This window comes from Monomorium pharaonis, chromosome 2 (genome assembly GCF_013373865.1).
Source record: "Monomorium pharaonis isolate MP-MQ-018 chromosome 2, ASM1337386v2, whole genome shotgun sequence".
In the NCBI taxonomy this organism is placed as follows: domain Eukaryota; kingdom Metazoa; phylum Arthropoda; class Insecta; order Hymenoptera; family Formicidae; genus Monomorium; species Monomorium pharaonis.
In genome coordinates this window covers 27,021,632-27,038,964 of record NC_050468.1, presented here as the reverse complement: position 1 = coordinate 27,038,964, position 17,333 = coordinate 27,021,632, and the positions used below count along the sequence as shown (strand labels likewise).

Genomic DNA, 17,333 nt, shown 5'->3' with positions numbered 1-17,333 from the left:
CAGTTACGTTATTTCACCGAAACCTTTTTAACAGTCTAAACGTTACTCCCACTTTCAGAATACGCTCGCAAATTAACAACGCACACCTCGACACATATCACTCGCAATATATTCAGGCTGTCGGAAGATACAAGTCGAGTTTATCGACAAGTTTTATCTCGCGATCTTTATCTTAATATTTTATTAACTTCCTGTAATATTTTTAACCGATACATATCTTAGAGCACGTGACAGGTGTTAGTAGTCACGCCCGGGGCACCGGATAATCCGAGCTAATTGAATCGAGGCAATTTGACTTCCCACATTAGAATTTCCGAAGCGATGTCAATGCACTTATCGAGACCGCGATGTGGGAGTAAACCCTTTCTCACGGTATATAAAGCTTTCTGGCTTATCGCCAGGGGCCTCGGGTCGTGCTTGCCGTAGTACGCGATCGAATATAGATACGGTACGCTCGTCGCGCGTTACCCCCCTTTACAACGTGTTGGCGAGCGTTCAGAAAATTCGAGCTAAATTGCAATTTACGGAAGGCCCGGGTGATTGTTAATGAAAGTACGTGCTTAAGACGTGCGTCGGAACTTTAATGGGTTTTCCCTCCCCCCCCCCCCCCCGAAATGTACGCTTTTATCCGACGAGTCACATTGTTTTCTGAGAAGTGCAGAAACGACCTATTATTTTGGCTTGGCGACAAATGTGCCAAATGACGGTAAAATCTTGCCGCGGAGAATATAGGCGTCCTCTACACTCTACACAGTAATAATCCCGTAATACTGCGCAAATTTTATGCTCCGGATAAAATCTCTATTAAAAGTACAGCCCAGTGAAATCTTCGCAGTGAAATCACGTATGGGCTGCATTCTATTTAGGATTTTTTTATCCGGTAGCTTTTAAATTTTTTAAAATATTGAGCTTATAAAAAAAATATTTTAATAACGTAAACCTATGTAACTATTTATTTAAATCGAAAAAAAGTCACGGCAATGAAAAATGGCAGTGTAAATTAACGTATGATTTACGCGTATTAACGAAAGGATTGTTCATAATGGGTGGTCCGACCTCGCTCTTGACGAGATTACGAAGAAACGTAAAATAAACGCGCATGTCAGACCGATTGTACGATTCGCAGCTTTTAGCGTTATCGCGGGAGAACGGCTGCGTTCTAAAGAGAAAAGGAAAATGCGTGACCGAAAATAGATCTGCGTGTGTGTCTCTCTCTCTTTTTCTCTCTTCCCTTGCCAACCACATTTGCTGCCCTGCGCTGAAAGGACATTTATATCTCCCTTTTCAAATTTGTAGATTTGCATAAATTCCTTTCGATATGCAAATAAGCTCGAGAACATCGATGATTATGCATTTACTATTTACTCGTTATACAAAATAAGGTCGTAATTAATTATACACTTCGCAGACCCTTAATCAATCATACAATGCTCTTATATTACACAGAAGCCTGCAATTTAAACCTGAACTTGAGAATGTATTCTAGATATGTTTTTTATCTAAATTAGATTTTTATTTTTTAATGAAGCATCTTGTAGAGGGATGAAGAGAGATCATTATAAAAATATCTTTCTCAAAACCGCCAATTGTTGGAAGTCTGTGCAGCTGCAATTCAAAATTAGACGGAATTAGATGATGCAATGAGACAAAATTGAGAGAACCTATGAAATAGATTTTAATCAAACAGAAATGCTTTTACATAATAGATCAAAAAAGTTTATATAGGTGTGTGTGTGTGTGTGTGTGTGTGTGCGTGTGTGCGTGTGTGTATTAATAATACATGTTTGAAAAGAAACCGTGCACATGTTTTGTCATGGTTCCCGGCCGTAGCATCTATGTGTCACGTTAGCCCCGAATAAATTTAGCTAAACAAGGCGAAAGAGCTTTGAGAAAAGGAAGACGAAGAAGAATGAAGAGCGAACAAAGAAGTGTGGGTATTTCTTGCTATTTTTGATGCGTGTAAAAATAAGCGCAACATAAAAGGTAATTTATTTTAAAGAGCTATTAAATATAAATATTGAATATTAATATTTTTATTTATATATTTAATTAACTCTTCACACGTAAAATATATTAAATATCAAAATATATGAATTCTCAGAAAAACTTATTTAAATAAATTTGAAATTATGTTGTTATTGAAATACATAATTATATGCTAGACTTCGGATTATATGCAAATTGCATATTTGTTATTTTTTGCATATTCTATTACAGCATTAATAATGTGAACAAATTATAATGTTTTTAATTAATTAATGTTAATTAGTTAAAAACATAATTTGTGCACATTATTAATGCTCTAATAGAATACGCAAAAAACAACGAATATGCAATTTGCATATAATCCGAAGTCTAATTATATTGTTTGTCCAACTATTATTAAAAATTACTCATTTGTGAAGAAAGCTGTAAAATATTTTTTTTCTTCACATTTATTTTATAATTTATAATTTATCGCCCCGTAAATAAGAATTTTTCGAAGCATTATTAATTTGAGAGATAAAATCTTCGTGGAACTAAAAGCACGTTGCCTACGTCGCATTTTCAATTATATTAAACGTTAATCACACTAGTGGTACGTTTGGTCAATTTATTAGGGATGTACGACGTTATAGATGTTTTGTGTCAAACGTTGTCTAGAAAACGCATTCGGCTATACAGCAACCAATTGCAAAATAAAAGGCGGATGCGCGATTAATCAAAGCGAGCGAGAGAATTGTAGGAACATCGGGCGTATAAATAGAGAATAGTGACTCGAGAAAAAAGAACGATATTGTATGTGCGCGGAGACGAGTAATGCTTAAGGTATGGAAGGCGGAGGTACGATCAAAGATAGCATCGAAGGTACATATGCATTTTAAAGGCAGAACTATCTGTAACCTGTATTTATGTATTGACGTTATGAACAAGGATTATCAATCACGGATAAACGAATACACGCGTTTGCCGGTCGTATATATACTTGCTCATCGATATTGATTCAGGACCTGCAATTTCTGTACTATCTTAATTTAGATATAAGCATGTTTCGTTATTCAAATGACTTTCGGCTTTTTCACGTATATAAAATTAAAACTAAACAAAAAAGCACAATTTTAATCCACATTTAAAGCCAAGAATAACATTCCACGCATAAAAATAAATAAAATTTATAATTTATTATGGAAATATTCCAATATTTTTTTAATCCAGTCATTGATCGCATTTATCACAGAGGCGAATATATAATTACAAAATAAAATATATAGTAAACATAATAATTAAATAAAATTTAATAAAAAGAATAAAATTAGATTATAAAATATAAAAACAATAAAGAAAGAGGTAATGAAATGAAGGATAGGAGGGAGTGACGAAAAAGAGCATTCTTCGCGGGAGCGAGAGGCGAGAAGATACCGTCGCTTCTTACTTGCAGTAGCAAGAAGAAGATAACCCACTGGTAGTATTTGTGCTGCTTGACCAACGGGTGGGGTGCGTGGCCGTGTCCCCCCTCGCCCTTGGTGTTTGACACCCCGGGGTAGGGCACCGCCTGGCCGATGCTCATGTTGAACGCGCGCACCATGCTGTACGTGGTGTGAAGCCAGCAGAAGGTCTCCAGCACGGCCTTGTCCACGGCCGTGGTGGCTTCGCAGTGTATCGGAGAGCCGGAGATGCTTTTGCAGGCGAGGGTGAGGCAGCCGGCCAGCAGCACCGCCACCGTGGCGCGATAATGCAACCGAAATATCATCGAGTCCTCGGCGACCCTGTGCACCTTGAAGAGCGATCGGATCGAGCCGAACAGATCGATCATTTTGAGCATCAGCGGCATGTTAAGCGGCGCCAGTCGCAATCCCCCTCGATCGCGACGCTTCCGTGTCCCTTCGTCCTCCTCGTCGGTTCTTTATTTTTTGCACGAAGCGGTCTTAAGCCTACTGGAGGTCCTTTCAACGAACTGCAATGGGCGCGACGTTTAAACCAGTACTTTCCTGCGCGCCTCCTTGAATACCTCGGGGTATTAAGCCGAGCAAAAAGGGGCAATGCCGTGTAAAAAAGTGTAATTTTATTTTTTAACGATGTAAATTTTAATTTTACTCGTCGGATTGGAACTTTTTTGTTTTATCGTAAGAGAAGCAAGATTGCGATTGTTGCTTCAGTTAAAATTGCTGAAAATAGATAACGAATAAATCGTAAGAGCGCAATTACAATCATAGGAATCATGGACCACCCGCGTGATTCTCTTCGTGTCCTTTATGAATCTTGAGATCAGGCCGCAGGCGAAGTGTACGTCTGTATGAATTTTGTGGCCACATAAACCGTCGTAAAAATCAAACGGCACTGTTTGCTTTTCTGGCCTCCCTTTTGATTTGCTTTTCTCCCTTTGCTTATCCTTCCCACTTCAGCCCTCTCGTCCCTTACATTTTTGTCTGCCATATTTGGAATACAATATCTCCCTTCGAACTTTAACTTCCTTGCAGGTGGAAATATCGATTTTCTCCCCTCTTTGTGAATATAAACGATAAAGGTTACAATTACTTTCGCTACGTTTTCTACATTTTGTACTTGAAATTCCTGGCACGTAATAAATTGCAAAGTATTGTTGTTCCATAAACACTAAACAAGATTACGAAAACTATGTCATTATTTATATTTCATTAAAAGATTTTTAACAAAAGATTACTTTGTATTTCCCACACATTCGTCTTTTTGCACACTTTCTTCTTAGTTTTCATCATTGTCGTTGATACATTGACGCGTACTCCCATTTTATTCTGCGGTGGAATTTAATTAGAAATTTCGACAGAACGCGGAGAAACGGTTGCGCGAAGGAAAAATTAAAGACGATAAATGGAGAAGAAACACGCACGTGAGTCTCGGATACAAGCTGTCAGAAGACTGACCGGACTTGAGAGGTATCCCTTGACCTCGATGCTAAACACATAACTTGTATTATCTTGCAAGCGCCTGGGTCAGAGCATGATCAGCCAAAGGCTGATCGACGAAACATCAAAGTATATTATCCGCAGTCTGATGTAGCGTCGCACACACTGTCCGATACAATGTATAAATAGTTTCACCGAAACTATTTATTGGATTTTTCGATATAAAAGCAACAGAGTGCCCCTCCCCCCCCCCGACTTTTATTTGCGAGGTTTGAAACGAGCCAGTGAGGTCTGTTATTACAACAAATCCCGCGCATCATCCGAAATCATCTATGACAGAATTATGAATATTAATGTAGCTCGATATACGTCATCGGTATATATTACGCCGATGACGCTCTCGAAGGTCAAAATTAAGACGGAAGGAACTCTCGATGCTCTTTGACTGACTATGAACATATAGTACATCGATTGATGTTACACCGCGGCGCGTAAACGTTTATAATACAGAGGATATTTAAATCAAGCTCTACGCGCGCGTCGATTCGCGTATTCGATAACGTATCAAATCTATTTTTTGTCCGAGGCCAGGGAAAAATTATCCCCGTAATAATTAACGATAATTTGTTCTTTAAAATTCTTTTTTCTTGTTTTACGTTACATGACGTGACGGTTATCGTAAGTAAGAGCAACGGAGCTTTCCCCTGTAACGTAATAATATCGTCCTTCTCAATTGTATTACACGGACCGGAACAAAAGGCGATTCGACGATCTCCATCGTCGAAAATACGCTTAATCGACCGTGTTACGAGTGCAGCGCACACTCGTATTCCAGGCAACGAAATTAACCGTGCCATTACCACGTGCGAAGGAACATTCCGTTCGGATAGAAATGAACACTTACGAAGCCGTATTTGTCGTCACCCCCTTAATCCGCCACGAGCACCAAAAAAAAAGTGAAGAGGGATAAAGAGACGACGAAATCGAGATGAGATAATTCGTATTCGGATTAAGAATCGAGATTGATCCGCCGATGAGACACTCATTAAACGACCTTCTCTTCGTTAGCTCCTTCACCCGCAAGATTTCAAGTAATCTTGCAGTCATTAATGCGATTCTAACCAGAGAAACTGAAAAGAACATTGATCCTTTTAATCTTCTTCCCCAGCGTTTCATCAGAAAGACTTTCCTCCGTGTAATTTATTTCTTCTGATATTTTTAATACTTTTTATAATTTTCGATTTAAGAGAATTTTTTTTCTTCGAGGTTTGATGAAATAGTTTCAATTAAATATTTAGTTAATACAATCTAGGGTTGGGTGACGACTAGTTAAAAAATAAAGTTGAAAATTAATAACTTTTTAAACTAAATTTAGTTTATTTTTGTTTAATTAATTTTTGACTTTAATTCGTAATTTTTAAAATATATAAACTATAACTTATTGACTTTTTTCATAAGTTAAAAATTTATATGTGCAAAAGAAAAAATGATAAATACATTCTTACATAAAGAACAATATTTCTTTGTTATTTCGTATAAACTTAACTTATAAGTAAAATATTAAATTAATATTAAATATCAAATATTTGATGATCTATATTGTAATTGTTTTAATAATTTAACCTTAATAAATTGACTTTCTAATTTAATCTAAATAATAATTTTAAAATAAACTTTTACAATTTAAATTGAGTTAATCTTAATTTAATCTTAACATAACTTTTAATTGAGTTTTATGTTTACGTAACTTTTAACATAACTAAATTAATTTTATAAGCCATTTAACTTAATTTAGGTGAAAAATATGTTAACTTACTCAACTGTGATATAAAATCAGATATTTAATAATATTTACTGTGTTTGGAGATCATTAGTAACTGATCGGTTAACATTGATATAATTAATCAATATTACTAAATATTTGGTAATATTATAATCAAATTAATTGAAATCATTTCATCAAAGTTTGATTATTATTAGCAAACTCTTTTTCTCAGTGTTTAATAAACAGGAATCAATTGCTGAAGCAGATTAAAGTAACACAGTTTACGCATTAGACGACAAAGGGCAGACGGAATACACACCCAGGACTTCATTATTCGATAAACGGCGAAATTAGCTCAACGTTAATTATAGAAATGTGAGGAGATGTATCGGCGAAAGGGAATACATCAGCGAGAAGAAAGAAAAAGAAGAAAAAGCGGCGACTACTCGTTGTAAACTGTATAGTTTGCTTTAAGACGCCCGGCGAAAAAACACACGGCGAAGGGAGACGAGGAAATAGAAAGAGAACCTTCGTAGGGGGATAGGCTGTCGTCGACTGAGTTTATTTTGAGACATCAATGCGAGTAGCATGAAAGAAACGCGCGAGAGAGCACACAAGGAAAATACTACGGATCGCTATTTCAGGTGTCCGCGCCGCGCCATTAACCCGTTACACCCAAACTTCCTACGTAACGATCTCCCGAAACGCTTTCTTTCACGCTTTGCTCGAAATAATAAAAATCAGCCGCGATAGGCGGACGGTAAGTGTCCGCGTTTAAAAAAAATGCGTTCCGCTTTATTCGCGCGCGACAGCGCATACGTCTCCTTCAAATGATTTGCGTATTCGACATCAATCCACCGCGCCAAAACTCACGTATACACGCGCGTTTCCAAGTTACGTAAATCATACAATTTATAATGTATGGCGTTGTGTAACGTGTACGACGGCAATTGCGCAACCCCCCTGTATATACGTGGCACGGTTTAACATTTGAGGCCGAAAGGGCACAAAGATCGCGCGTCCGAGCGTCTTCGATCGTAATCGTCTTTGATCGAGGCGCACGAGGCGACCGCAACCCTCAACCCCGACGAACTTTGATTTAGCGTTGTTATACTTAAGGTTTCTCTCTTGGCAATGGACTAGATATACTGGGGTAAGCCTTCGCGAGTGATAATTTAACGTGCGCGTCGCTTCGCAGCGGAAGGATTGATGGATGAGTAACGCGGCTATGAGTGCAGCGCTAAAAGCACCGGTATACCGGTTTTATGGCCCGTACGCAAACCGCACATTCGAACCTCGCGCCCGGGTGCTTGATGCGTTCACTTGCCGTCTAATCGGCGGACGGCGCGCGAAAGGCGACGTGAGTTAGGATCGGGCTATTACATTTGGCGTTAAATAGACGCGTAATAAATTTTGATGGGATTTCCGAATTATACATATGGCCCGTGCGCGCGCCAATTTTGCGTGCGGGCGAATGTTTTGATATCCGCACTTGCAAAACGGCCGCGCGCGTCTACATACATCACATTAGCCGCACTTCATACAGTTTCGGGACCTTGTTATTATTATTACGCAATCACCCAAAATTGTGCCGGTAATTACGAAAGTGGTTTACGAATTTATTTAGAAAAAGAAAAGAACGAATTTATTCCGTACCTAATATGGAGATTAAAATGCAACACGAGATATAGGATAAATTCCTTTCTTTTAGATTTTCCACTTACATCATAATTACTGGCACAATCGTGCTTGTTAATATTATTATTATTATTATTCGAGACTTTCTCTGTTAATATTATTATTCAGCAATTCGAAATCTAACTTGTTAATTTTATATGCATTTACATCCATTTGCGCATGTGGACATTATATTATACATGCATACATCTATTTTTTTTTGTGTGTGTAATTTGCGCTTGAATTTCCACTCTGCTAAATCAAATCAAGATGTCTGAATTCTTTCGTAATTAACGCCAAAGTCGTCGAATGCGAGCGGTTAAGGTCGCACAAAAAAGAAAGAAAAACGACACACACACCAATAACCGATCGATTACCTGCAGGAACAGCATGAAGCAGACCCACTGGTAGTATCTGTACTCCTTCCGCTCGGATTCGGGATACGATTTGGAATTGTCGACGCCGGGAAAGGGCACTTCCAGGCCCTCTCTCTTCCGGTACGCCGCGGTAATCGTGTAGGTGCTGTGTATCCAGCAGTAAGTGTTCAGGACGTCCTCGGGCAGGTCCTTGCTGTGTATACAGTCGATGGGGTTGCCGACGTATTGGCGGGTTGTGACGATCAGGGAGAACGCAATCAGCAGGATCACAGTCAGGCTGTAATGCAAGCGGAATACGGCGCTGTCGATGTGGATGTGCGAGATTTTTATGAGACTCTTCAGACCGCGAAATATGTCCAGCATCTTGGTACCAGAACGATACCAGAATAAGAGATCAGAGGCTACGCCGGACGACCACGGCGGTTCCCCGGGATAAGGCAGGACTCCGCGTCCTTCCACGTCGCTCGGTTGTACTTCTACACCCGTTCCCGATTCCAAGATCGTCGTCGTCGTCGCTTTTCAGTCGCGTCGAGGCTCCGCTTCTCGTCCACTTTTTCACTCTCGAGCACGGTCCACAACGCGAAGCGAAAATCCCGAAAACGTACATGGATCTTGTTAAGAAAAGAAAGTGTTAACCGCGTGTGCGTGTGTTTTTATGTACTTTACAACGCAGTTGTCACGAGAAGAGATCTAGAGGTTCACTTTGTTATTTCGTTTTCTTCAGTTATTATTATCTTTGCGGTCCCTCTTCAGTTTGTAAGAAAATATCTGCTTTTGATCATTGAAAAGAATATATATATATATATATATATATATATATATATGTATCGCTTTTTAATGATCATTCAGGCATCTTTGGTGGATCTACATATGTATCTTTGGTCGATCTGTATGAAATACTTATCTTCCTATGGCTTTACTTTAAATCTTATCCTTACTGCTACAAAAATACTGTCTTCTTAAGTAACGACTATCGTTTATCTTTGGCATTCGATTCTTCCGAACAACGTCAGTCTCACATTTTCCCCCCGCGAAGAAACGTGCTGCAATCGTCGTCGTCGTTGTCGTCGTCTCTTTCTCCGTGCGCTCTTCTCCTTCTTCCCATTTACTTCACCTTATATTCCACGGATGAGCGAATTTTCTTGCGGAAAAGTTTGCCGCACGAGGAACGATCCCTCGGCCGCCGGGTCGCGGCTGCGATCGGCGCCCCGACGGGGCGAATAATCCGTTGCACACCTACGACCAACAGTCCTCCCGCGCATTCTCCTCGCGTTCTTATTTATCACGTTCGTCTCGTAACCTCTAATCTTGGCTGTTCGTGTGCACAAATATTCGAGTGGTCACGGTGAGCAGCGGTCACACGCGCAGTTTCGTCGATCTCGCGCATCTCTCCGCGCGCAAAGAGCGGCTTTCGATTCGAGGAGGCCAGGCCAGGGCGCGAGAGGCGCGAGCTCTCAAAATACCTTATCTCTCACGGTCTCCCTCGGGGCGATTCTAAAAAGGAGAGTTTTCGTTCATTCGAATTCTCGCACTTTACGACTGCCCGGCGTGTCGTTCGCGCGAATAAATTACAAAAGCGGCCGGCACCAAGCGCGCGCAAGCATCGCACGCTTTGAAATGTTTGCAGGAGTCCTTCGCGGGTTACTAAAATTTGTACCGCGGTATTCTTGGAAAGTGTCCGTGAAGGAGCGAAAAATCTTTACGACCCGCCTCTCGCTCTCGCGCGGAGTTTCGCATGTTTCGTCTCCCGTCTTACGTTTTCATGCCGCAATAAAGTCACCGTAAATCCCTCGCCGTTCCTTTTCCTTTCCTTTTCTTTTCTTCTTTTTTTTTTTGAGAAGACGTCAAGAAAAGGGAGCGCAGAGATATGATTAGTTTTTATCGAAAAGCCGGTCATCGTCCAATTCGGACGTGCATCCTCTTTCATAAAGCGAGGAGAGAGCGAATACTGACGCGTCTCGGAAAATTTCGGAGAAAGCGCACGAAAATATCCGCTCGCGACTCATCGCGTTCATGCGCGACTTCTGCCCAGAAACCTAATTACATTGATATGTTATAAAAAGGGTATATGCCATAAAAAGGAAAGGCTCGGTATTAGGAAAGAACCCAACTATGAATCCCAGCCAAAGAATAAACATTTATTTTTATAGATTGGCGCAGATATTTCTTCATATCATTATTTTCGTAGAGAAAAAAAACTTAATATTCTCATTTTGTAGTGTTCATTCTTAATTGGCGCAAAATATTTACATATCATTATTTTTGTGGAGAAATTGATTTGTGTGAATGAAATTATCGGTAAAACAGGACAATTTTAGTATCCCCTTAATTCCTTTTTCTTACAAAAATTAGGTAAAAATACATCGACAGTATTCTCGACTTTTATGGATATTTTTAAACCCAGCAAAAATTAAATAAAACAATTAAATTTATTATTCCAAAAAAAAAAACGTGTATTATTAAAGAGGAAACTTCTCAGTATTGGAAATATCACTTGTTAACGTTTATTATTAAATTTGTTAAAATATATAAAAATGTTGCACACTCTTCTGTTTTATTATAAAGAAAACGTGTGTCAAAAAACGAAATTTCTTAGTGTTAAAAAAATCTTTGCTAACGTCAATTCTTTTTTTTCCGTAAAATTACACTTGAGTGGTTAATCTTTTATACACATTTTTAAACATGGCAGATATTTATTAAACAATCTAATTAAATTGATTATTATAAAAAGAACTTGTATTATTTTAAGAAAGAGAAACTTGTCAGTGTTAAGAAATTCTTGTTTGACGTTTATTGTTAAATCCTTTCTCTTGCAAAAGCTGTTGTAATTTCCTTGACTTTTGTGCACACAATTTCGAGCAAATATTTATTGTTCTCGGAAAAAAGTAAGGCTTTCGAAATTGAGCTGTCAGAAAAGATCGATTCGTCTTCCGTCTTCACGCTCCGTGGAGAACGATTCAATTTAGATCACGCGAGGGAAAAGATCCGATTACGCGTTCACCGTAAAAGCCGGATTAATTCTGCCTGACGAATTCGCGAACAAATTCTCATATGTGTCCGGCTGAGTTCGCGGTATTTCCGATTTGTTTCCGAACGATTTCAAGATCAAGTACCAAGACCCGGTCACCGACTACCCTCAAGGCAAACGGGTATCGCCGATACGAAGTCATGTGTATTCGCGAAATGATGGAAGGGATTCCCCGAGGGACGACCAAACGCGAGGGATCCTAAACTCGGGAATTGGGTTGTATACTCGCAAAATTTAAGTAATTCCCCCCCCCCCCCGGCGAAGAAATACTGTTATGTGCGAAACGGCTGCGTCGGTTCCTCTTTGTCGATGTTACGAAAGTATAAAGGGTTTTCTTCGACTCGGTGAGGTCGTGTTATGTTGGGCCCGTGCCAAGATAGGATGCGCTCTCGGCGTAACCATTTTAGAGTTGAAACGTTTTTGGGAAAATAAAACATTTTACACTTGTTTCAGCGCGGACGAGCCGAGCCGCGGGCGTCGATGTTTTAACGGGGCGGGCCGTTCGAAATGGAAATGAGAAACGTGCCAAAATTATCGAACGCTTCGAAACATAAAGAAACACCACGTCCACACGCGTTGTGGACACGTTTTAGCGAAATTCTTTTTTTAAGGCCAAACGTAAATTCCTGTTAATCCCTGGTGGTTCTTCTCGCGTGTCATCGGCGGCGCCACACATTAATCTTTCCAAGAAAAATCCACGAAAAATCAAGATAAGCGCTTTGCGCACGCCTATTAATATCCGCAAAAATATTAAATATGTAAACGACGGTAATCCAAGCATGAACCATTTGTACTATCGCGATACGCGAGAGCACGTTCTCATTAATCAGCATAGGAGAGCGTTATAATTTATAAATAAATAATTTTAATTTACATATATAATTATCCCCCCGTACTTTGAGTCAGCGATGTCAGATAGACGCGCGTATAAGAGCCGATATCAAATAAATTATGCAACCCTCCGTCTTGCCAATTAGCCATCAATTTCCTGCTAATCTCTCTGCACGGCGATGGCTGAACGCAGATAAAGTTAATTCTTGAATACAGTGTCGCCCTCCCCTCCCCACGCCAAAGCGGATATCCGCAGTCCCGTCTTTCTTATTTGACTTTCTCGCGGAGATGAGCAACGAAACGCGCGGCGTAAATACGACGCGGACGCGTACAGTCGGGAGAAACTTTTTCCAGATGCGGCTGAGCGATAGGGAATATCGCGGATGATAAGTGAGACAAGTGGTACCGGCGGATACACAACGAGCACGAGGGGGATTGCGAAGTCTCGGCGAAATGCTCGAGGGGGCCCCCCGCTTTATTTATAACCGCCGCGCGAGATGGGGTCTCTCTCTCTCTCTCTCTCATAATTTTTTTCTCCTCTCTCCCTCCCCCGAGTCCCATTAATGCCACGAGCCGGCGGGCTTGGGTAAGCGAAACGATCGAAAACTCCGCGGCAATTAACGCACCGGCCACTTCAAAGGCACATCCGCTTTGATACAGCTCCCTCCCTCCTCCACCTGCTACCCCCTCCCCCTTTCGCCCCCACGGCCGCGAGTTACAGCGAGCGCCTGGTTTGCCGCGGCTCTCGTACCGCCGAAAATGAGCCGGGCTAGGCAAGAAATTAGGAGGCCGGTAATGCTGTTTGACGTGCGCGCTATTCTATTTTAGCGTTTACGCATGCGACTGCACTTCGCCGCCACGGGCGAAACCGTCCGGCGGCAAGCGGAGCGGGTGAGCGCTCTTCGGAAATACCTGAGGGCAAAACGAAACGAGAGAGAGAGAGAGAGAGAGAGAGAGAGAGAGAGAGAGAGAGGTATGCCGCGGACTTCCCCGCGTTTTCCACGCGTCCATCACTTTTAGGGTGGATTCACATCACCGAATCTCGGGATCGTTCCCAACGCCATTTCAAAATTAGACAGTTCCAAAATTCAGATTTGAGCTGCGCTTTGGATGTATCTTTGAGCTAGGGATGACTCATCCCTGCGGCGACCACACATGTTTCTTGTTGTAAAAGACATTCCTTTATTTCAGATGAGATAGCTGTATTTTAGGTTCATTTATTCTTTTTTTAACTCAATGTTATTCATTATTTCAACAATAATTAGCGTTTATATGTTGCACTAATAAACCGACAAAATAACCGACAAATTTTTTAAATTAAGATTATTTAGCAGAATTGCTTTTCTTTTTTATTATTTCGAATCTATTTCAAATTTAAAAACCAAGGGAGTTGTTGTCTCGATACAGAGTTTCAAACTATCGGAAAATCAATATCTCATTTTGGTATTGAAGAAAATTTCGTAACGCGCAGACTTTTGACAGTCACAAACTGGTTTAGCCTTAATTTTCTTTAAAAAAATATGGTCGCCGTATTTTCCCTTTACGATGCGCGACAATGATACGAAACTGCGTGGCGCTCGATACAATATCGCGCCATTAGCGGAGGGCAGTTTTCAGAAAATTATTGGTTACGCGAGACCGTATCATAAGAATTATATCCTTTATCGATGGACATGTCGAAATATATTTGGTGCGGAATGTGATCGTTTCGTACAGCGTGAATCGAATGAATCGTTTATCGCGTGGGATCGTACCTCGACTTTGACCGTAACTGCTAGACATTTCCCATCGAAATGTTTCCGAGGAACGTTTAATCGGATTGCAATCGAATCGCGAATGGGATTCGCGGGCACGATCATCCCCGCGGTGTAAATCGAGCCTTAATGCGCCTCCCCCTCCCTCTCGTCCCCTTCCGAGCTCATTCGGGGTGTTTATCATCTGCGTTCTTTACCGTGGTATTAAGTATGGACTATGGCGATGCCATTCCGGCTTTTTTAGCCGTATACCTTTAAGATGCCATTGCAGGCATACCTTGAAAAGCGCTGATGGTAATCGTACAAAGTTTCTTTCAGATTGCCGGCATCACTCGTTGGACTTTATCCGCCGCGGTGCTCCTGACAAAAGAAGCCTTTGCGGAAAATCTAATATACAATTCGACGAGAAGCGAATCTAACTCGGTGTTGTTAACGCGTTATTACGTGTAATAATTTTATTTGAAGATACACACACACACACGCACATAATGTGAATTTTTGTACAAAACAACATAAAAAAAATGATATTTAAATAATGATTGCAAGGTAATGACAGTTCAAAATCAAGAATTTAATAATGAAAAAGTTTCTTTTCTAGTCGACTAAATTAATAAATTTATTATTAATTTAAATAGATACAACGTTTCAACTTCAACTTGAGGCCTTTTTCAAGTAACAATAAACAAAAAAAGACAAGATTGAAATAATCGTTGCAGAAACATGAGTTTGTACCAGCAATATCATAGTTCGAAATATGTCTTTCGTGTCAAAAACATTTTGGTTTAACTCGTTCTGATGATTAACTTGATAAAAATAATAATAGACTTTTCAAAAATATTAAACATATCACTGGTGAGAAGTGGGTAAAAAAATTCGTTTTATAAACCAATAATCAATTTCGTCAATTTCGTCGACTTGAAAAAAAAAAGCTTAATTTTTGTCAATCGTCACTGGCAAACAATAAGGAAGTTTTTTTTTAAATATTACGTTAATCGGTTGATCTAACCGATATTAGGAGAGTTGCGCAAAGTTTTGTACGTGCGTGTTGCGCAGAATGCAATCACGGCGTCTTATAATGGCCCCTTTCTTGTGGCGGAGATACACGTGTAGCCTGAATAGCTAAATTAGTTCGGCGTGTTCTCCGCACGTACAAAAATACGAGCTTAATGTACGATCCCGGCGGTACTCCAGGGGTACTTGAAAATTCTCACTACTCGAGCTGTATAACTCGCGTTCTAACGATTACACAACGTTAACGCGTAACGGCACTTCGGATATTTACTAATGAAGGAACGCGCGAAGAGGGCAACGGAAGTGATACATCACCGTTAATAGGTGATACTCTCAGACAATCGCGAGGAGACCGATATAGAGAACGTTCACGCTCGGTCTCGTAACCGCGGAGATTTAGTGAATTAGCGCCGACGCTTGTAGTAAACGCGGCGCGGTTTAAATAAAGCGCCGTGGTTGTTATTCGATTAGGATCAGATCGGGGCACCGCAACGTCGCCGGTGTCCGGTTAATCGCGCGCGAAAATCGTGATACCTGCGACGACGAGTGGAACTCACCGACACATTTACAGCCGGTTAATTTGGTACAATGGCGAGGATTCAACGTATCAAAGTGGAGAAAGGTTGATGAGAGCCGCGTGTCTCATTTCCAATGTATCTATATTTCTTTCGAGCGCTACCTCGTCTCATTGGCGCAATTTTCCTATTTAATATCACTGACAAAAAAGGACACTTGATTCAGATAAATAGCTATTTGAATAGCACTGATAACAAATTTTACAGCAAGTAAATAATATTTATTTCAAATAAGTAATATTTAAATTTCCATAATTTAGAAAATGTTATTTGAAATAAATATTATTAATTTGTTTATAAAATATGTAATTAATATTAATTTAAACTATATGTTATTAATGTTATTTAACTATTTATTTGAATCAAGTATCTTTTTCTGTCAGTGTATTCGTCGTGTGATATTGTTAAGAAAAACATGACGAGGCAGCGAACGAAAGTTTTGTTAAACGAAACAAATTGGAATTGTAGAAATTGTTTCACCCACGGCCGATTGCGAGAACCGTGTACGCACTTTAATTTGAATGCAATTCAACGAGCGATAATAAGCGAGAGGGCAAGAAGTAACGGGAGGTTCGAACTGAAAAAGCTCGAAGAGACGTCCGTACGCGGTGAAGGATCGCGGTGAACTCGTTATTGTTCCTTGTCTCATCATTCGTATGGCAACCTATTCTTATACGGGGTCTACAGTACTGTCGCAGACTCATTCAGTTGCGTTTTAAAGTCGCGAAAGCGATACGTTTCCGGCCGCAGAATAGTCATAGCTGCAGTCGCTTGAGACGCTTCAATTTCAATTGCACCGACTATGATCATAATATACCATTGCGACGGGCCAATCAAAGAAGCCTGGATAAGAAAACGTCGTAAGTATATTGTGCGTAGCAACAAAATAGCACGAAGGCAAAACAAAGAAATTCGATAATTGCACGAGAGTCGTGGATTAAAAATGGATTTGATTCACTAAGTGTGACGGTTGACTGAAAGATGTGGAAGTCGTGACACGATTCAACTCACAACTGCGGTTTTAAAACTGCGACGGAATTGCATTGTAAATTCCGCTTTACTCCTCGGAAATTTTAACATTAATGCAGAAAACATAAAAACAAATTATAAAATCGGATAATAAAGGAATAATAAAAATGTATAGCACCCGAAATTTTGTTATGTAAAATAATTTTTCTTAAAATTGATAATAATCACGTGGACACATATTTTATATTTTCACATCTAGTCTTGTTATCTAAATATCGAATGAAAAGGTACGCACTTGCAAATTTTTGCAAGCACATTTTTGCAAATATAATTTATAAAATAACTGAATTAAAGTAAAATGTAATACAATAAATTTTTTTCAATTTTTTGAGGTTTTAAGTACAGTAAATTGATTTATTGTTTCTTTAAAGTCAAATTTTTTAAAAATATCTCTTGGCATTAGGGATAAGATTCATTTATGTAT

The 17,333-nt window shown here is 39.8% G+C and overlaps 1 protein-coding gene across 6 annotated transcripts in view; it reads right to left on the bottom strand.

Annotated features, from left to right (window-relative positions):
- Positions 1–17,333, bottom strand: part of LOC105828969 (innexin shaking-B) — a 28,766-nt gene that overhangs the window by 7,748 nt on the left and 3,685 nt on the right. For 4 of the 6 annotated variants that reach the window (XM_036283401.1, XM_036283402.1, XM_036283403.1 and 1 more), the window contains exon 1: positions 3,413–6,286. In XM_036283401.1, the coding sequence (XP_036139294.1) occupies positions 3,413–3,811 (399 nt within the window). In that variant the 5' untranslated portion in view covers positions 3,812–6,286. Of the gene's footprint in view, positions 1–3,412; positions 6,287–8,681; positions 10,176–17,333 lie in introns of those variants that run through there. The other 2 variants (XM_036283404.1, XM_036283405.1) reach the window with 2 other exon arrangements.